General features: G+C 38.4%; 1 protein-coding gene across 3 annotated transcripts in view; it reads left to right on the forward strand.

Annotated features, from left to right (window-relative positions):
- Positions 1–6,906: 6,906 nt before the first annotated feature.
- Positions 6,907–16,970, forward strand: part of LOC135261070 (corticotropin-releasing factor receptor 2) — an 80,787-nt gene continuing 70,723 nt past the window's right edge. Inside the window, exons 1-3 of one of the 3 annotated variants that reach the window (XM_064346927.1) lie at positions 6,907–7,349; positions 7,471–7,630; positions 9,104–9,182. In XM_064346927.1, coding sequence (XP_064202997.1) covers positions 7,589–7,630; positions 9,104–9,182 — 121 coding nt within the window. In that variant the 5' untranslated portion in view covers positions 6,907–7,349; positions 7,471–7,588. Of the gene's footprint in view, positions 7,631–9,103; positions 9,183–16,970 lie in introns of all 3 variants that reach the window. The other 2 variants (XM_064346929.1, XM_064346928.1) reach the window with 2 other exon arrangements.

Raw genomic sequence — 16,970 nt, forward strand, 5'->3', positions numbered from 1 at the left:
TGCACATTTGTAGATTTTACTGATAATTTACTGAATTCTGATTGCCATGCAATCATTATGATTGCTAGCTAGGCTACCATTCTTCTTACCTTGTTGTATACATAAATACTCTAGATAATAGCATCTGTTAAATTGATAAATGCAAATGTTATGTACATATGTTGGCTGAATAAAGACAGGTAACACTAGGCACCATAGGCGTGACAGCATGACATAGCCTACGATAATGCGAAGAGGAGCGGAAGGAGACGTTGACCGCAAGCTCCATGCCCCAGTTCCTGTGTACAGGGGCAGATTCTCACAAGCACCAGTGCAGTATAATGTCAACACGGAAGATAAGCACCACAGTGTTGTGTTACAGAGACTGGAGCGACAGCGGCAACTAATACATTAAATAAAAGTGCGATAATACGCTAATAAAGAGGCAAGACAGTAGCGTGTCAAAGCAACCTAAAAGTTAAGCAACCTAGTCAAACAAATTACACCAATGACTGCTGTATATAATAACATTACCTCGGATGGCGTAAGGACAATTCTACTTACCATTCTCGTAGTCCACCTCAGGCCCTGGGAAGGCCCCCCACACCTTGATTAGTGAAGACCTCTGTGAGCACTCGCCCCAGTTTACGGACCTCTACAAACGAATAGGAGGGAGAGGGCATTTGTTAGTGGATGAAACCTAACATTACTCAAATATGTGTCTTGCAACATACCTATGCACGGCTAATGAGCTGGTTCACAGCACGATCCGGTCATTTCCAATAAGCCAGGAAGCTACAAATATAAGTTAACAATACCACGGATAGCGAACCTTAAAATAGAGTTCTAATTAAATGCAGGTTTGACCACAGCTGACATTGAGACAACTATACATTTTATCAAGAACATCACTATGCATAACGGAACTCATCCACAGTGTGCTTAAATAAAACAGTTAACAACCTCACTGATTTTATGCTAATATGGTTCAGGTAACACTTAATGCAAGCATTTATTGCTGCTTTGTGCAATAATTAAGTTACAATACATTTTCACTGAATGTAATAAAATAATATACACATTAATTAAATCCCTATATCTATCTTGTAACCAAATGTTAGAGCTACTTTAGAGATTTAGTTATCGACTGTAATATAATATTACTTTTATTTAGCTCACCTAAGGATATCAAAGGATGTTACATAAAATGGTATTTCATTGACTAAAACAACAGTCATTTTTCTACACAAAGCAATGCTTTCCTGTTGTTCAACTTGGCTCAGCAGTAACACCATATGGTTTATACAGTTTGTGCTTTGGTCTGCTGGCTGATTCACTGGCAACAACAAAAGGGCTACTAAATATTCACAAATTGGAATAAGATGCAGATTCTCATTTGAGGATAGTATAATTTTAAGTCTTAAGCTGATGCCAGTGAAGTGTCAGATACTCCTTGACTTTAACTTTAGCTGAGAAGCACAGAAATAGTCAAGAGCCTGTCATTGTGCACATAGCATCCAGATGCTGTGCTTTCAGTATTTGATCCCATACATTATTTCAACATCTAAATGGCCTAAATGTTGTGACAACAATTATTTTAGCCTATTGCAATGTTTATAATAGTGTTTGCTCTCATGCAGAAAATGACTTAAGAATGCATGCAGAGACATAAATAATGCATGTAGATTCCAATGAAAAAGTAAAACTAAAATACATTTAAATGTAAATGATAAACAATAAAAAATACATGCATGCACTGTTTTACAAGCAAATTACACCAGCATGTTGAAGCTGGAAGTAACCGATGCACTTTGCAGAACACCTACTTGTGGTCCCAGGTTGCTTTATACATTCAACTTTATACACATGAAAATAAAATCACCTTGATAGGCAAGTTTAACGGTAACCAATATTGGATATTCCAATTTTGCCCCCTGTCCACTTGCTTACTATGCCCCTGGATGCTTGCAAGCAACCACCCCATTTCTTTGAATAAATATATTGCCTTTGTTTACAGTTCCTTTCAGTCCGGGATCTAGACTGCTGTGATTGGGGGGGGAGGGGGCAAAATTGAGGTAAAAAATACACTGCGTTCTATAAACACGGATATTGGTCTGACATTTGTGTTGTTTATTGATCATAATATTTACACAGCCGTTGTTCAACATCAATGTTATCTGGCTAACCACGCCAGTGGCAAACAGAGAGTGAGCTGTGCGTACACGAGTTGTGAGAGCTTGAACCCCCAGTTTGTCCTATAGGCCTAATTCGTGGTGAGTAGCTTGACGGCCTTGGGTCTAAAACTAACCCTTTAATGTGAAATAACCCTTTAAGAAACACATGTGGATTATGGTTATCCTTATGTGAAATTTTACAGTATGATCAAGGTTTACCATTTAGCACTGCTGCTTTGTTATAAATAAAAAACAACATGGCAGTGGCCAAATTCGAACTATAACAGGCTAGCACCATCAGAAACCAAATTCAAATCCCTTTGAAAAGAACTTTATGTACCCACTCATTTGACGGGGATCCGATGAGCCTTCATCCAAATAACCTATAGTCAACCCATTCCGTGTCTCCTGTCCGATGCTGCTCTGCAGGTAATTCTTGATTCATTTTAATTAAAAAAATGCTTCCTTCATTTAAACAGGTCTCTGCTGTCGCTACTGTGACATGCAATGTCATAACAACCACAATAGACTACACACACCGAAGGTTACTGGACAATGTACAATAAGCATTTTTGCAAGTTTGGAGAATGAAGTGTGTGTTCACAATCTCAGTTTTAAAACATACCCTGAATGACAGAAGTTGAGCAAGGAAGGTTTCTGATTATATCCGTGGTCAGACAGACTTGTTGACACGCTTGACTTGCAAGGTTAGGTGGTTGCTTTTTAAAAAAACCATCCAACTCCGAAAACTTGTCTGCCTTTCTATCCTGGTCCGTTTTATCTTTTCTCTTCTGAGATCCACATTTTGCGTTTATAAGGCATTTTGATACGCATTGTTGTAGCTAGGATTCCTCTTTGCTCTCTTTCTCAGCTAACTCACTAAACTTTCAATTTGACCGCCAAATTTAGCTAACGGTTATGACAAATAAGACACTTGACACTGGACAAAAGCACACACAGACATATTCCCCAGGAATCTTTTTCATATCAGAAAAATAACATCAGTATCACAGAAATGACCGCAAATTATTTAATTGAATAGTTTAAACAATGTGTTCTTGTAGAAGGGGCATATAGGTTAAGCTTGACATGATCACAGTTTCTGCTTTTGTACAACAAAAGCATACTAACCATGATTGAGATGAGTTTTTTATTGAACAATGTATAAAGCAGACAGCACAGATTAATTCACATGTATTCTCTGATGTTTAACAAGTGACCCATATGTAAGGACCTGTGTGTGAACATATTTTTTTCACAAAGGGCTAGTTACCCTGCAAAGTGTGGGGGGCAACGGCCCTGGTTCCTCTCCTCTTGTTCTCAAGTTCTCAATTCTATATTTTCCTCATTTGCTATTGTTTGTGACCTATAGGCAGGCTTAGAGGAGCGAGGCGTGTCTTCGGTCACTCAATTGGATACTGGGAGTAACAGATTAATAAAGACATTAAAAATGAGTTTTCACTGCACACCAAACTGCCCTTGGATGATGTATGATGCAATGATTATGATATTGTTTGGCTGATATTAATGACTGAATTGCTCACAGAAAGAATCAAATATTTGTCATGACACCACTAAACTGTCAGTAGGTGCGAGCAAGACATGCCAGGGTTCATTCAATGCTCATGGCATTCTGATCGTTGTAGTTTGTCTCCCCGCAGCAGTCTATTCTGAATGCAAATGTGTAAAGGAGGCAATGGTCACTGTACGGTTCTTACTTTCATACTTTTCAAGTGTATTTGACACATCTGAATAAGACACTGTTGACAGGAGTTTCGAGTACACAGTGAAAAAAATGTTGAAATTAAACTAAACCATTAAAAGCCCAGGCAACAAGCCCCTTATCTTACGAGCCCCTTACTTCTGAATATCTGTAAAAAGAAAATTTTAAATAAGCATTTTCCTGTGCAATTTTCAGTGAAATTACTGAAATATAGAAATGAGAGTATAGAAATTTAGAAATAAGAGAATACATATTATGCAATATATGGGAGTGACTATTGCAGTACTGTCGGTCTATGAACTAATATCTTTAATTTAGCTTGCTTTCAGAGTGCACCCAGCATTACATTTTAATTCAATATTGTTATCATTTTTGTATATTTTTCAAAATGCAGGTAAAAAATAAGAGATTAGAAATAAGAGAGTTTTGTGAGAATACAGTAATTACATTACATTACATTACAGGCATTTGGCAGACGCTCTTATCCAGGGCAATGTACAACAAAGTGTATAACCATAACCAGGAACAAGTATGACGAAAACCCTAGAGAGAAGTACCGGTCCAAGTGCAGGGAACAACCGCATAACGCATAGTTCAACTTGTTAAGGTTAAACACTAACACAACGAGAACGGCAACAACGCAGTCTATGGAAAAAATACAAGCAGTAGTTAAGACAGTTAATGCACCTAAGTCACCTACGAAACAGCTGCCAAGTTACAACCCTAAGCTTACAGTCATTTACAGGGGGGTAGGGAGGGATGGGGAGAGGTGCAGCCTGAAGAGGTGAGTCTTCAGTCGTCGTTTGAAATGGGTCAGTGTCTCAGCTGTTCTGACCTCCATGAAGAGGTCATTCCACCATCGTGGGGCCAGAACAGACAGGAGACGTGTTCTGGAAGTGCAGGTGCGAAGATGGGGAGGTGCCAGGCGTCCTGAGGTAGCAGAACGGAGGGATCTGGCTGGCATATAGGGTTTGATCTGTAAAGGCGTTGGTTATATTAGTCTCAAGATGCAGACTTTGCCAGAAATACCTACTGCTGAGAACTGTGTTTGTCTACGTATTTACTTATTTTCTGTAATTCAGTTAGATTAATTTCCAAGTGGCTGACTCACAGATATAAAATCCCAACTCTGTCTATTGGTTAGATCAGGCCTACTATTTCTGTGAAAGAATCTGGCACATTCAGAATGAATGGAATAGGGTGGTAACATCTCCAGTACTTGGTCACAGTGGCTCGACAAGGGTCATTCAGCCTTGAAGTTTCAAATCAGATTATTGATTTGTGGCTTTTTCTTGACATTAGAAAGACAGTGAAGAGACACAGAGCAGTGTGGATGGGACACAGGTGGGTCTCAGCTGTTATAACCTTGTGCAATATGGTTCAACTCTGCAGGTCCATTAAAACTACAGCTACGTGCAGAAAATCAGTAACAGAATGTATTAGTTTCATGTTGCCTGGGCTGAAAAACAAAAATACAGCTCTGTGATATTTATTTTGTTATGATGCAGTACTGTCACCCTAGGCTTGCTTTTGTGAGGATTTAGGCTATTGTCTGCTGTAAAATGCACTGTGGCATGTGCTAATAAATATAAATGAAATGTGCTATAAAAATAAATTTGATTCAATGATTCTGATTTTGATTTTATATTCATATACCAGTATTTTTGTGGATGGCAAACAAAACTATATATGGAAGTTGAGCTGTCATACTGTCACAGCCAACCATGTTCATTTATAATTGTGGTTCTCATCAAATGAAGGTATTGATAGATTACATGCCGATCCCAGTCCTTCCTTGCCAATGGGTGATTTTTGCTTGGCCATAAAAAAACATAATAATTGCAATCTTTTATAGTCCTCAGTGTCTTCTGAACGACACTGGGGACTATACTGTCTTCATTTTAATTGATAGCCCAGCTTGGTTTGCATGTTATATTAAACTACAAATAGTTACATCACTATTTCAAATTAGATGGAGGTGTTTTTCAATCCAATGTCAAAGAAAAGGCATACTGATCATACGTTACTGTCCAGTAACCAGCTATCTATTGGGTCACTAGCCATTTTTGTATTCTTCTAGCTTTTTTGTATTCTTATGTAATGCAAAAGAGGAGACTGGAAAAACAGTTTTTTTTTTAACCATTATTGCAATCTACTATCTACTCCATCTTTTAACATGTTCTACATTCATCGTTTTAATCAGTTCATCTTCAGGTTATATTACCTCTTCCTGCAAAGATTGCAGGATATATACTTTCACACTAAGGTGTGTTTGTGTGTGTGTATGTGTGTATGTGCTTGTGCGTGTGCATGTGCATGTGTGTGAATTACAACGTGTGTGGCATTAGGCTAAGGTTGCTACGAGACAGCACTGGGACAACTGTTCAACGCCTGAAGAACATGGAGATGGAGACTGAGAGCACCACCTCATACAGTACTTTGCTACCAGTATAGTATGTGAAATAGAGGGGAAAATAAACTGTGGACTCATGCTAGCTTTGGAAAAAATCTCATCCAGTAAATTTAATAAGATAAGAAAAGAACTACAGTAAGCTGCAAGGCACATTTACGACTGCACATGTGGTACATGTAATCAATGAACATGTGGTAAACACTTGCCTATCGGTATCAGTCATTCTGTTTGTGCTTCTAAAGAATTCTGACAAGAGTTATTTGCTTTATTTTCTATAAAATAAATAAATAACAGTTTTAATAAACTTATGTGCCTCAAAGAAGAGCTAAAAAAAGTTGAACTTAAAATTCCTTCTCCTGATATAAATGTAGTACCGTAAATCTTCAGTAAGCTCTGCACTGTCTCTCACCACTGCATGCTGCCTCTACATTTTCCCAGGCTGTCCTTGTGTCAGCCTGTATATCACATTACAAGAGAGGACAAAGCTCCTAAACCTGCAGGACATGAGCCTTGCATATCAAGCTCAGCTGTCGAAACGATCAGCCAGCCAGTCCCAGTAGTGGAGCTGCTCAAAGGGTTACAGCGAAAAAAAGAGCGGAAAAAAAAGAAAAATCCATAAAATAACAGTGCAAAGACTAAGTTACCTTGGACATTGGAACGTGGCAGTAGAGGCCAGAAGAGCTGATCAGCGGGCCGTCTGTTCTCCCTGGCTGGGCAGGGGAGAAGGGGCACGCACGGCATTAAATGGTGCTCAGCACTTTGAGACTGGCTTAATGGTCCCTGGAACTGTCGTTAGCCACTTTGTCGTAAAGGGGTGCATGTCCGCCGATGCGCGCGTGCATATCTGGACTAACAATGTTTTTAGCTTGAGCATATGCTGATCTCCAGTCCGTCTGGGCATCTCAGAGCCTCAGAGGTACAAAGAGACCAAGACAAGGACAACACCGAAGAATAGAAACTTTTCAGGACAAACCGACGGCTCAGAAAAAAACGACTGTAGGATGCATTCCACTGATATGTGGGTGCCCTGTTTTTTCTCTAAGTCATTTTCAGAAGACACGTGAGTGGTTCATGTGTAATCTGAACTGTAATAAGCTCTCCTTGTCAACATTAATGTATACTGTACTGGTCATGATAAGCTTGGTTTGATAGATGAGAAAGTGTTTTCCCCCTTTGTCTAGCATCTTCTTTCCAAATGGTGAAAATGATAAATTGGTACTGAGCTGATTGCCATCATCTTCAATGGATTACAAGGATTATGAGGAAGTAGAGAATAGAAAGAGGTGACTCATCGACAATATGAATATCACAAAGACTCTGTTCTGTCTGCTTTTCTTGTATGTAAGTATTCGTTGCACATTTTCACTTTGTTAGTGTTTTGAAATCCTTGGAATCATCAATAATTAGTCATTCTCTCAGCACACAATACAACTGTGCAGCAGAGTTTCACAGTGAAATCAGAGTTATTTTGTACCCATGCTCAAGTCATGTGTCTATACATGATTGTATTGCATCATCTGTTTGTCACTCATGACCTTCCCTTGTTCAAGTGAAAATATGGGAGTCGGTAGATATCATTCACTTTTTCAGTGTATGCAGTTAATAGGGGAAAATATCCTAATCATATTCTTTAGTTTTCTTTTTGATGCAATACATTGTGGGTGGCTGTCAATTCTCTCATGATTGTAACGTCATGTGGAGCTCTAACCATCACCATTTAAAAGCACTAAAAATAATATAAAAAACAGAAGATGACTTTAATGTTTTATTTATTTTTTTACACCCTATAAGGCTAGGCATGTTTCATCAGGTTTATTTATTGCTTAGACAAATAGTGTACTCATGATAGTAAAGAAGGAAAATCTTGACAATGCCAGGATAGAAATGATCCTATTGTTGTTTCTTACAATGTTCCCCTTATGATAAATAATTTTCTTTGGCTATGAAAATAATCTGAAATTATACAAGTTTATGTCACAATGTTATTGAAACAAATGATATTCAAAGGATATCCTGATTATTGTGAACAGTGAAACTGGACTGTGCTTAAACTATTGTCTCAAGTATAGCAGTGGAAGCACTGTGTAAGCACACATGAATTAATTATCATAACCTACTTCAACAAATGCAGTGACAACACAGCAGATCTCTTCTGTCTGCAACTGAACTGTCCCAAAACAACTCCTATATAAAAAAAAATCCCATAAATCACCCCATTGTTTTACAATAATTTACAATAATGCACAAGTTGGACAGGAATATTACTGTTTTAGGTCACCTTAAGACTACTTATATTGAAAAATACTGTATGTTTGAATATGTGTAAATAACTTGTTGACAGCCTCCTTCAGAAAAGAAAAAAACAAACAAAACAAAGAAGATAACATGGGAAAGCAATCGAAAAGCATCCCTAGGGGAAGAGAGTGTGGGAACACTCCATGACATTACACCAGACTCGCAATATCTGTCCCTTCATATTTTTTCAAACACACTGAGTACTAAGAAATTTCCTCTGTGCCTGATACAAGTATTTACAAATGATTTAAAGAAAGACATTGAAGCTATTCTACATCCTCAGAAAACACATAGGTGGATGGGGATTGAGAAATTTGATGTGTAAATCATCCCTAGAAGCACAAAATTTGAATGCTTTCATTTGGTACTAACAAAGGGGACCAATACAAGCCTGGTTTCATGCTGCTATTTTGAATTATCTGTTTCATAAGGGGCTAGATAATCCAGGGATGTGCCAGCGTGCCATGGACTGGCAAATTGTCAAGGTAACTGAGTATTGCTGTATCTTTTCTCCTGCAGCCCGGCACACGGTGTGAGTCCTTGCTTACACTGCTCCAAAAGTACTGTGAAGCGCTCTCTGCCCTCTACAATGTCACAGGTAATGTAGTGTTGCATAAATATATTCACTAGTAAAAAAATATCAATCATAGATCATATTTGCATGCCGTCTTTCAAATCACCATGCTTTACATTAGCTGACATTACATTCATTAAGCAGAGCAATTTACCATGTTGGAGAAACTGATTGATAACATTAGCAACATTGCCAGACCAGTGAATATAGCTGCAACATCATTAAATCACTAGTGGACGTTTGCTATACTAACCAAGAACCACTGAATAAAATCTGAATATACAAATCACATCTATGAGAAGATGTGGTATGAAACGGGTCTTCGGTATGCGCTGATAGATGGCCAATGATTTTGCTGTGCTGACCACTGTGGAGAGTTTATTCCACCATTGGGGAGGAGGAGGAGGGGGGCAATAGAGATAGGTATTGTGCCTGGAACAAGCATCTGGCCAAGGGATAGGATTTTACATTGATTGACTGGTGAAGCTGTTCCAGTTGCTGCCCTAGAGATTACTAGCAAGGTTTTGAATTTATGAGTTGTAACAGGCCCAGTGAAGTGAGATTAAGTGTGACATAAGCACTCTTGGGAACACTGTAGGAAAGTCGTCCAACTGAATTCTGTATTAGCTTTCGGGCCTCAGTGACTCAGACAGGGTGACTGCTGACAAAATAATTGCAATAATCCAGGCATGAGAATACTCAGACCTGGTCTAGGAACCGTATGGTTGCAGGTGAGGAAGGAGCAGATTCTTGGATGGTATAAAGATGGAATCTGCACACCTGACCCACTGAGGCTATATGGATGAGAAGGAGAGTGGGGTCATCTTGGGTTACTGCCAAGCTTCTTACAGGAGAAAGACTCTGAATGAGCTCTGCTGTAGCATCTATCTAGATTGAAGGAGAAATATTCTAGTGAAGAGTACTTTGAGGGAATGTACTGTAGAGCACCTCAGTCATAGCCAATAAGCAGGTTGAGCTCAAGATTGCGGTCAGATTCTATCATCCAGCATGACTTTTGTTTGGGGGGGGTGGGGGGGGGGGGGGGGGTGGGTGGGCATTCCATGGCCTGTGGGGACCCGTTTAAAAATTCTGTCAGGAGATCATAAGGCCCTCTCCTCTCCTTTTATTGCCATGCCACCAGCCACTTACCTATAAAGGCCTATAGAACACTGGAATTTCAACATCACCAAAAGCTTACAGGGTTATTGTGAATGTGTGAATAGTAGCAATTAGCTGTCCCAACAGATAAAATTATGTATTTTCAATGTTTCAGTGATTTATACAAGAAAAATATTAGTTATTTTAACTAAGTGATGTATCCTTGTGCATGATAAAGTAAATCAAACTATGGATTTGTTGTATTTCTAAGGTGTAGCAAAAATAGTTCCTCTGAAAATAGTTCCACTGAAGCATCTGTTGGGGTTTGAGAGGGAGACAGTATCAATATTATTCCTAATCCTTAGTCAATCATTAGCTGAAAAAGTACCCCAAAGTGTATTATTTTTGATTATTTGTAATATTGGAATATGCTCAGACTGTAAGAGAGGAAGCTCTAGTTGTTTTTATTTTTGCAACATTTTTTCCTGCTGTACTTTGCCAGTACATTCTTGCCGGGCTGGCAAGACCAGGAACAGAGACTGGATCATAACTTGACAAGTACACCATAAACAGTATGTGATGTGCATGAGCTGATACAGTTCAAACAAGGCTTTCATTCTAATCTCACTGTTATATGCCACCATTGAAGTCTTTTCAGGCTGAGCACTCAGAGAGGAAATTCAAACCAACCTGGAAATGCTATCCAGAATTTGAGAAGCTACCACCCTTCAACAGCGCTTTACTTGGATGCATCAGTTTACAGTGTAATGTCTAAACCTGGCTATGAGGCAGCTCAGAGGTGCACTTTCCGCAGTGGATCTCTGAAATATATATGTTCTGATCACAAAGTGATTTTTCACAGTTATGCAAAGTCACCTCTGCAGTCTTGAGTGGGAAGTGATCTGCGTGAAAGCTGAGATTTTCATTTTCTAGCGATGAACAGTGGAAAGGGGGAATTGCTCTAGGTACCCATGCTAAAGTTAGTAAGTCTGGTCTTTGTCTGGAATGTCTGGTGTCCTGTTTCATGTTAAACAAAGCAATGTCTGGGTTTACAGTGGCTGTTGACTGGATACTGAATTTCCAGTCAGAAAGACTAATTAATGTTTCATAAAATTCATAATGTAGGGGAAATACCTTTGACTAAATGGTGCAAAAGTATGAGTCTCATAATTAATCAGTCTCAAAACAAATTGTCAAGACATGATTACAAATTTCAATATTAAATATTTAAATAATAACCAATAACTCATCATGCGTGAATTCATGGAGGTTATAGACTCCAACATTTATTAAAATTATAATCAGATTGACAATGAGGTTTAATAAAATAGAAATTATTAAATGAAAAAAAAAACAACTAAGTTGAAATCCTAAAGTAGTAAATAAGGGTAAATTGGAAAGGTTAGTTGCGTGGCTTGTTTTTCCGAGGAAACTCTGGCTTGGGCAGCATCACTGGGTCAGGCTATCTGTGGAAGCTAATCTTCGTTCTGGTTTTCCTTGCTGATACGGCGAAAGGGTTCTTTTGTCTTTTCAGTGCAGGTTTGCTGTCATAGTCAATGTGCATTTAATTGTTGCTATGCTACAGAACGATAGCAAGGCCAGAAAATGAACTGATCCTGTGGTGGATGTAATTTCATTAGCTAACTTGCAGGATAACAAACTTACTCTGAGTTTGAAGTAAGCCATTTGTAGCCAGTTGTAGCCACTACCATTGGTAGTGGCTACAACTGGAGAGAGAGAGTGCGTCTCCCCATGTGTTCCTGCATCTTCAGACCTTCACTCTCTTTCCCAGATCGGGTTTAGACCTAGGTGTCCTTAGAGACCACCCTTGGCAAACGTCCTCTAAGCAGCCTAGTGAGCAGAGAAGGAAAACACATTCATAGTAGCTTAGGTACAGGAAGTGGCGTACTGTACCCAGTCACCCATTTGTTCAACAGTCTTTCAAACCGTGATGTCATGAATGTTAAGTGAGCCTGTTCCCTTGGTTTGAGATGGACGCACTGACCCTGCAATGAAACAAATCTCTACCTCATCTGTTTTGTAACATACTTCCTGTAGAATGTGTTGTCATGTTTGCTTAGCGACAGGGTTCACGGGATACACTTCCGCCAACACGGAACAGGAAGTAGGGTTGTTAGCCATGGTGTGTTGAGTGTAGGTGTAGCTAATAAAGAGAGCAGCAAGCAAGTTCAACAAAAGTGTCTCTTGGATTTATTACACATCTACACCAACAATTAATTTTCAATCATATATAGCTATGAGACTGAACTCACTGGACAGAGTGGAAGGCATGTGTAAAACATGGTGCTAAAACATACCAACACTTATTTAAACAACTTTGGAACTATAGGTCACTATTCTATGCACAGCAGTCAGTAAAGCAATGGATTTAATCCGGTTTATTTATTTATTTATGTATTTAATTATTCATGTTGTTTTAAAGAAGATATTTTAAATATAATTCATTGAGCATTGCAAGAATAGACATTTCCAAATTGAACAGGCTTGTATTTTCTCTTAAGAAAATGAAATGACACACTCTACCAATCCAGTGCATTGTCTTTCAGAAATTTAAAATGAGATTAACAGATCCCACTGACTACAATTAAGTCAAGCCACAGTCATTGCTATTATGCATCACACAAAGACACTAAAGCAGTTTGATTTAACTCCTGGGGACCACTCCTATTTTTAAAACAATAACCAGTCAGGTCAAGGACAGGTGAACTGCCCTGTTACTGTTTCATAAATCAAGATAGCAAGGATGATATCTGATGTGTTGGATACAATGTATGTTATTGAGAGTCCTTGGGGCAATTATGTGTGCTCTTTTCCAAGTGCTTTTTGTTATTGAAAGTCATAAAGTCAAACCACGTGTGTTTTTCAACATCTGTGAGAATTTGCTTAGGTGGTCAAGTGCTAAGATTAGGATAGGAAAAGGATTGTATTACTTTAATCCAAAACAAATAACTTGTGTAGGCCTATGATTCATAACACATGAATGGCCTGCATGTAATGGACAAGCTTCAAGTTAAGCTTGTCTCAGATATTGGTTAAGTAGGCACATGCACCAGGAGTGCATCTCTAATTAGTCCAGGTATTTAAAGTGTGCTTTCTTCCTAGTGGGGGTCTGAGACCAGGGATTGACCCACGAGAGAGCGAGGGCGAGACAGAGAGAGAGCAAAAGCCACAGCAGAAAGTGCCTTAGTTACAAAAGCAGCTGCATAGCTTCCCTGTTACGTCGTTTTGTTCTGGATATTTTAGTTCGTTATTTTACTTTATTGTTTTTGACCTGGACCCCGTGAGGGGGATGGGAGAAGAACTTTGTTTGGTTCAATTAATTCTATGAACAGACTCTCTCTCGCTCAGCCCACAACAAACACCGGTGAAATCCAAATCTTTTTCCACTCCCTGTGTGTCCAACTCTTCTGTCCACCAAAGGGGTGTGTCGCGGGATGCAACATGCTGATATTTCTCTGAAGTCATGTAAAGTAAATAGGGTTAAATTCCTGTGGGAGGACATTAATACAAACTGGTGGCCCCGATTATAACACTATTCTGGGATGTAATAGGGTGTTATAGTATATGTTGTTAGTGCTGACTACACCAGTATACTATTCAGTATCATTTTATGACTGGCTGGAATGAATACTTTGAAACACAGCATCACTTTTATGACAGGAAAATCCAATAAACATCAGCTCGAGCTGAGAATAGATGCTATCACAAGCCATATGTGCGCCCAGATGGCATTTATTTTCTCTTGGCTATCTTTTATTAAAATAATCATTTTGACAGATAAAATAAATGAGAGAGAGTGAGTGAGTGAGTGAGTGAGTGAGTGAGAGAGAGAATTATCATTATTATGAGTATTATGGAATATAAGGCTACAATGTAATCTGTTTTGTTATCTAATGGGGCTCAGTGAAGTCTCCATTTTTTTCAGAACATCTCCACTTATTTGCTGTTTTTTTTCTCTTTTTGGGTGTGTATTGGGGATTATACAGGATGTGATCATATTTTTGCTGAGCTATGAAAAATGTTGAAAGTGTAATTAAAACATCCCCCTTTGCTCAGTAATTTAAACACTTTCACGCATGACTGGAGTAAATGCTTTCAGGGGGTTGATGAGAAAATAGCAATTTGACAGATAATGCAAGTCAGTGCACAGCGCCGTCTCAATTAAATACAAATATACTCCGGAATATAAAATCTCAGGACAGCATTTTCATCTGCCTAAAACAGTTTCCAAAAACATAATATAACAAGACCAGGTCAAAACCTAGTATATGGCTGGACCTAACACACTTCGGCTGACCAATGGTGTAACTTCACCAATCAGTAACTCACTCACAGACATTCACGTTTATGGGGCTGGCCCCGCTGTTGCGGTCCAGCCAAAAATTGATATGAAGTGTATACTCTGAAAAACATCAATTTAGGTGTATACATATAGATTTACATGATGAAATCTAAGATTATATCTGCTCTATGGAATTTAGTAATACAGGGTTTTGCAGTGCATATTTTTAAATAACTTAATTGAAGGGTCCTACGAAACAGCTGTATAACTATTCTGTAAGTAGTACATACCACCTTCCTAAGCACTGCAGAAACATTCATAAGTAATTATTATCTCAATAACTGCAAATAGGCATTTATCTTGACATACCTGTCCCCAACCCTCCACTTAAATGTCTGAGCCAGTTTTTTAGACATCATGCCGATGAACAATTGCTGAATTGTGTGCAGAACTTGTTGCTGAGTGGAATACAATTTCCCCCCAATAAATGCTGTCCTCACATCACTGCTTATGCTCAATTTGGAAAACGTATGCTTCCATTATTATTATTATTTTTATTTTTTTGCATGCTTACCTAGGAGAGCAACAATTTCTTTTGACAGCAATTTTGAAATGCTACAACTTCCCCAGGGTGGAAGGATTTGTCCATCAGCTCGGTAACAAACTGTGTGACAGCAGCTTAGAATGATTTTAGCAGTGATGTGGGGATAGGGATAAGAGGCCCTGTAGGGGTGTTTGTTTGTTAAATTGCTGAAGGCATGCCAGCTGTTGTTTTAAATAAATCAAACTCCCTTAAACAGGTAGTATGGTGAGGTGTGTACTAGTGCCACAGCTGTACAATGAAATTTTAGTTAGCTGACATAGTGTTTTGTAGACATTGAAACAAATCTACTTCCACCCCAAGGTATGGCACCCTAGGTGGCTGTGACACCTATGCCTAGAGCCAGCCCTGCATGGGTGACCAGAGCAGTGAGGGAACTCCTGCCAGGTAACCCAGGTGCAGTAGATAAAGTCAGTTTATTTAAGTTAGATCTTCTATCAAATAGTTGGGTTGAGAGATTATCACTCAAGAAGCAAATATCAAATTGAGTAAATTCACCTGCTATGACTTATCAAGAAAGTCAAGGTACACAAAGAGCACATCAAAGATAAAAAACTACTGGAGAGAAATTGCAGCCAATCTAAATGAGTGTATGTCATACCAGAACTCTCATTATTCCTCCTGTGGACACATCAGATATTGTGTCTTGGAATTATATAACCCAATTTTATTTAATATTCTTTGATTTTGTTATGGTTTTATTAAAGACCTACTATTCAGGATTTTTTTTTTGCCTTGCTGTGGTCCTGTTTTTACAATCAAAGAAGTCTCCTCTTTAGTTCATCCCTTTGGCGTGTACACAGCAAGTTGCTTGTGAATTTACTGGGGGATAACAATTCGTAATATATTCTGAGTGTTGTTGTATTTTACTTTGGATTGTTTTCCTCTGCGTGAAAACTTATACAATGCTAAATTAGCCTTGAATAATGACTCCTGCTAATTTTGGGGAAAAGGTTCATATTTATTTTTAAACATTAAGGCTTTAACTAATGTGATACATCTGTAATTATATGAATTTTAGGTTTTTTCCCTGACAAAATTATAAAGCTACATTTCCTTGATAATGGCCTGCTAATTGGAGTCATATTTATTTTAATTAAGGCCTTTTAGTGCATGTAATATGCTCACACATCAGTAAATTACTCTTATGTCCTAAACAAATAAATGGATAATTAATTTACATTGAATTAAGGTAATTAGTTGGGTGATGACTTGTCCTAGTCAGTTGATAATTACGAAAAGCCTTTCTCCTCAAGTACTCAGCTTTCTTCAACATATTATACACTTTTTCTTGTGAAGACCAATGCTGCAAACATAAAACACATTATAAAAAAATTATACTCCTCCACCTCTGAATTTCAAACACATTAGACGGCAACTTTCAAAAAAGCTGAAAAAAATATGAATATTGATCTTTTTTGTTTTTGTTTTTTTGTTTTTGCAAATTTCCATAAGCAAAGCCAGTTTAAACTCTGCCTTTCTTCCTTCTGGATAATTTCCAGTTTTGTGACATTCCTACTCAGGCTCATGCTGGATGGCTCTTGGAATCAAGCTGTACAATCAGTATAAAATTTTATGATTCATAGAGATCATTCTAATCCCTTCAGTCTCATCTAATCTCAAACATTGATTAAAGTGCACGTCCGAAAGGGGTGCAGATGAGCCTAGCAACCTTTCAGCCTAGCAGGTACCCTGATCATCATTTAAAGAAGTCCTTGGTGAAGTGCACTCTCGCATTCTTGCTCTCTTGCACTCAGCAGCCTCCCCACTAGTACTTCTCAACAAGCAGACAGAGACAAGGGACTCTTAT

The sequence above is a fragment of the Anguilla rostrata genome, chromosome 8 (genome assembly GCF_018555375.3).
Source record: "Anguilla rostrata isolate EN2019 chromosome 8, ASM1855537v3, whole genome shotgun sequence".
Lineage (NCBI taxonomy): Eukaryota > Metazoa > Chordata > Actinopteri > Anguilliformes > Anguillidae > Anguilla > Anguilla rostrata.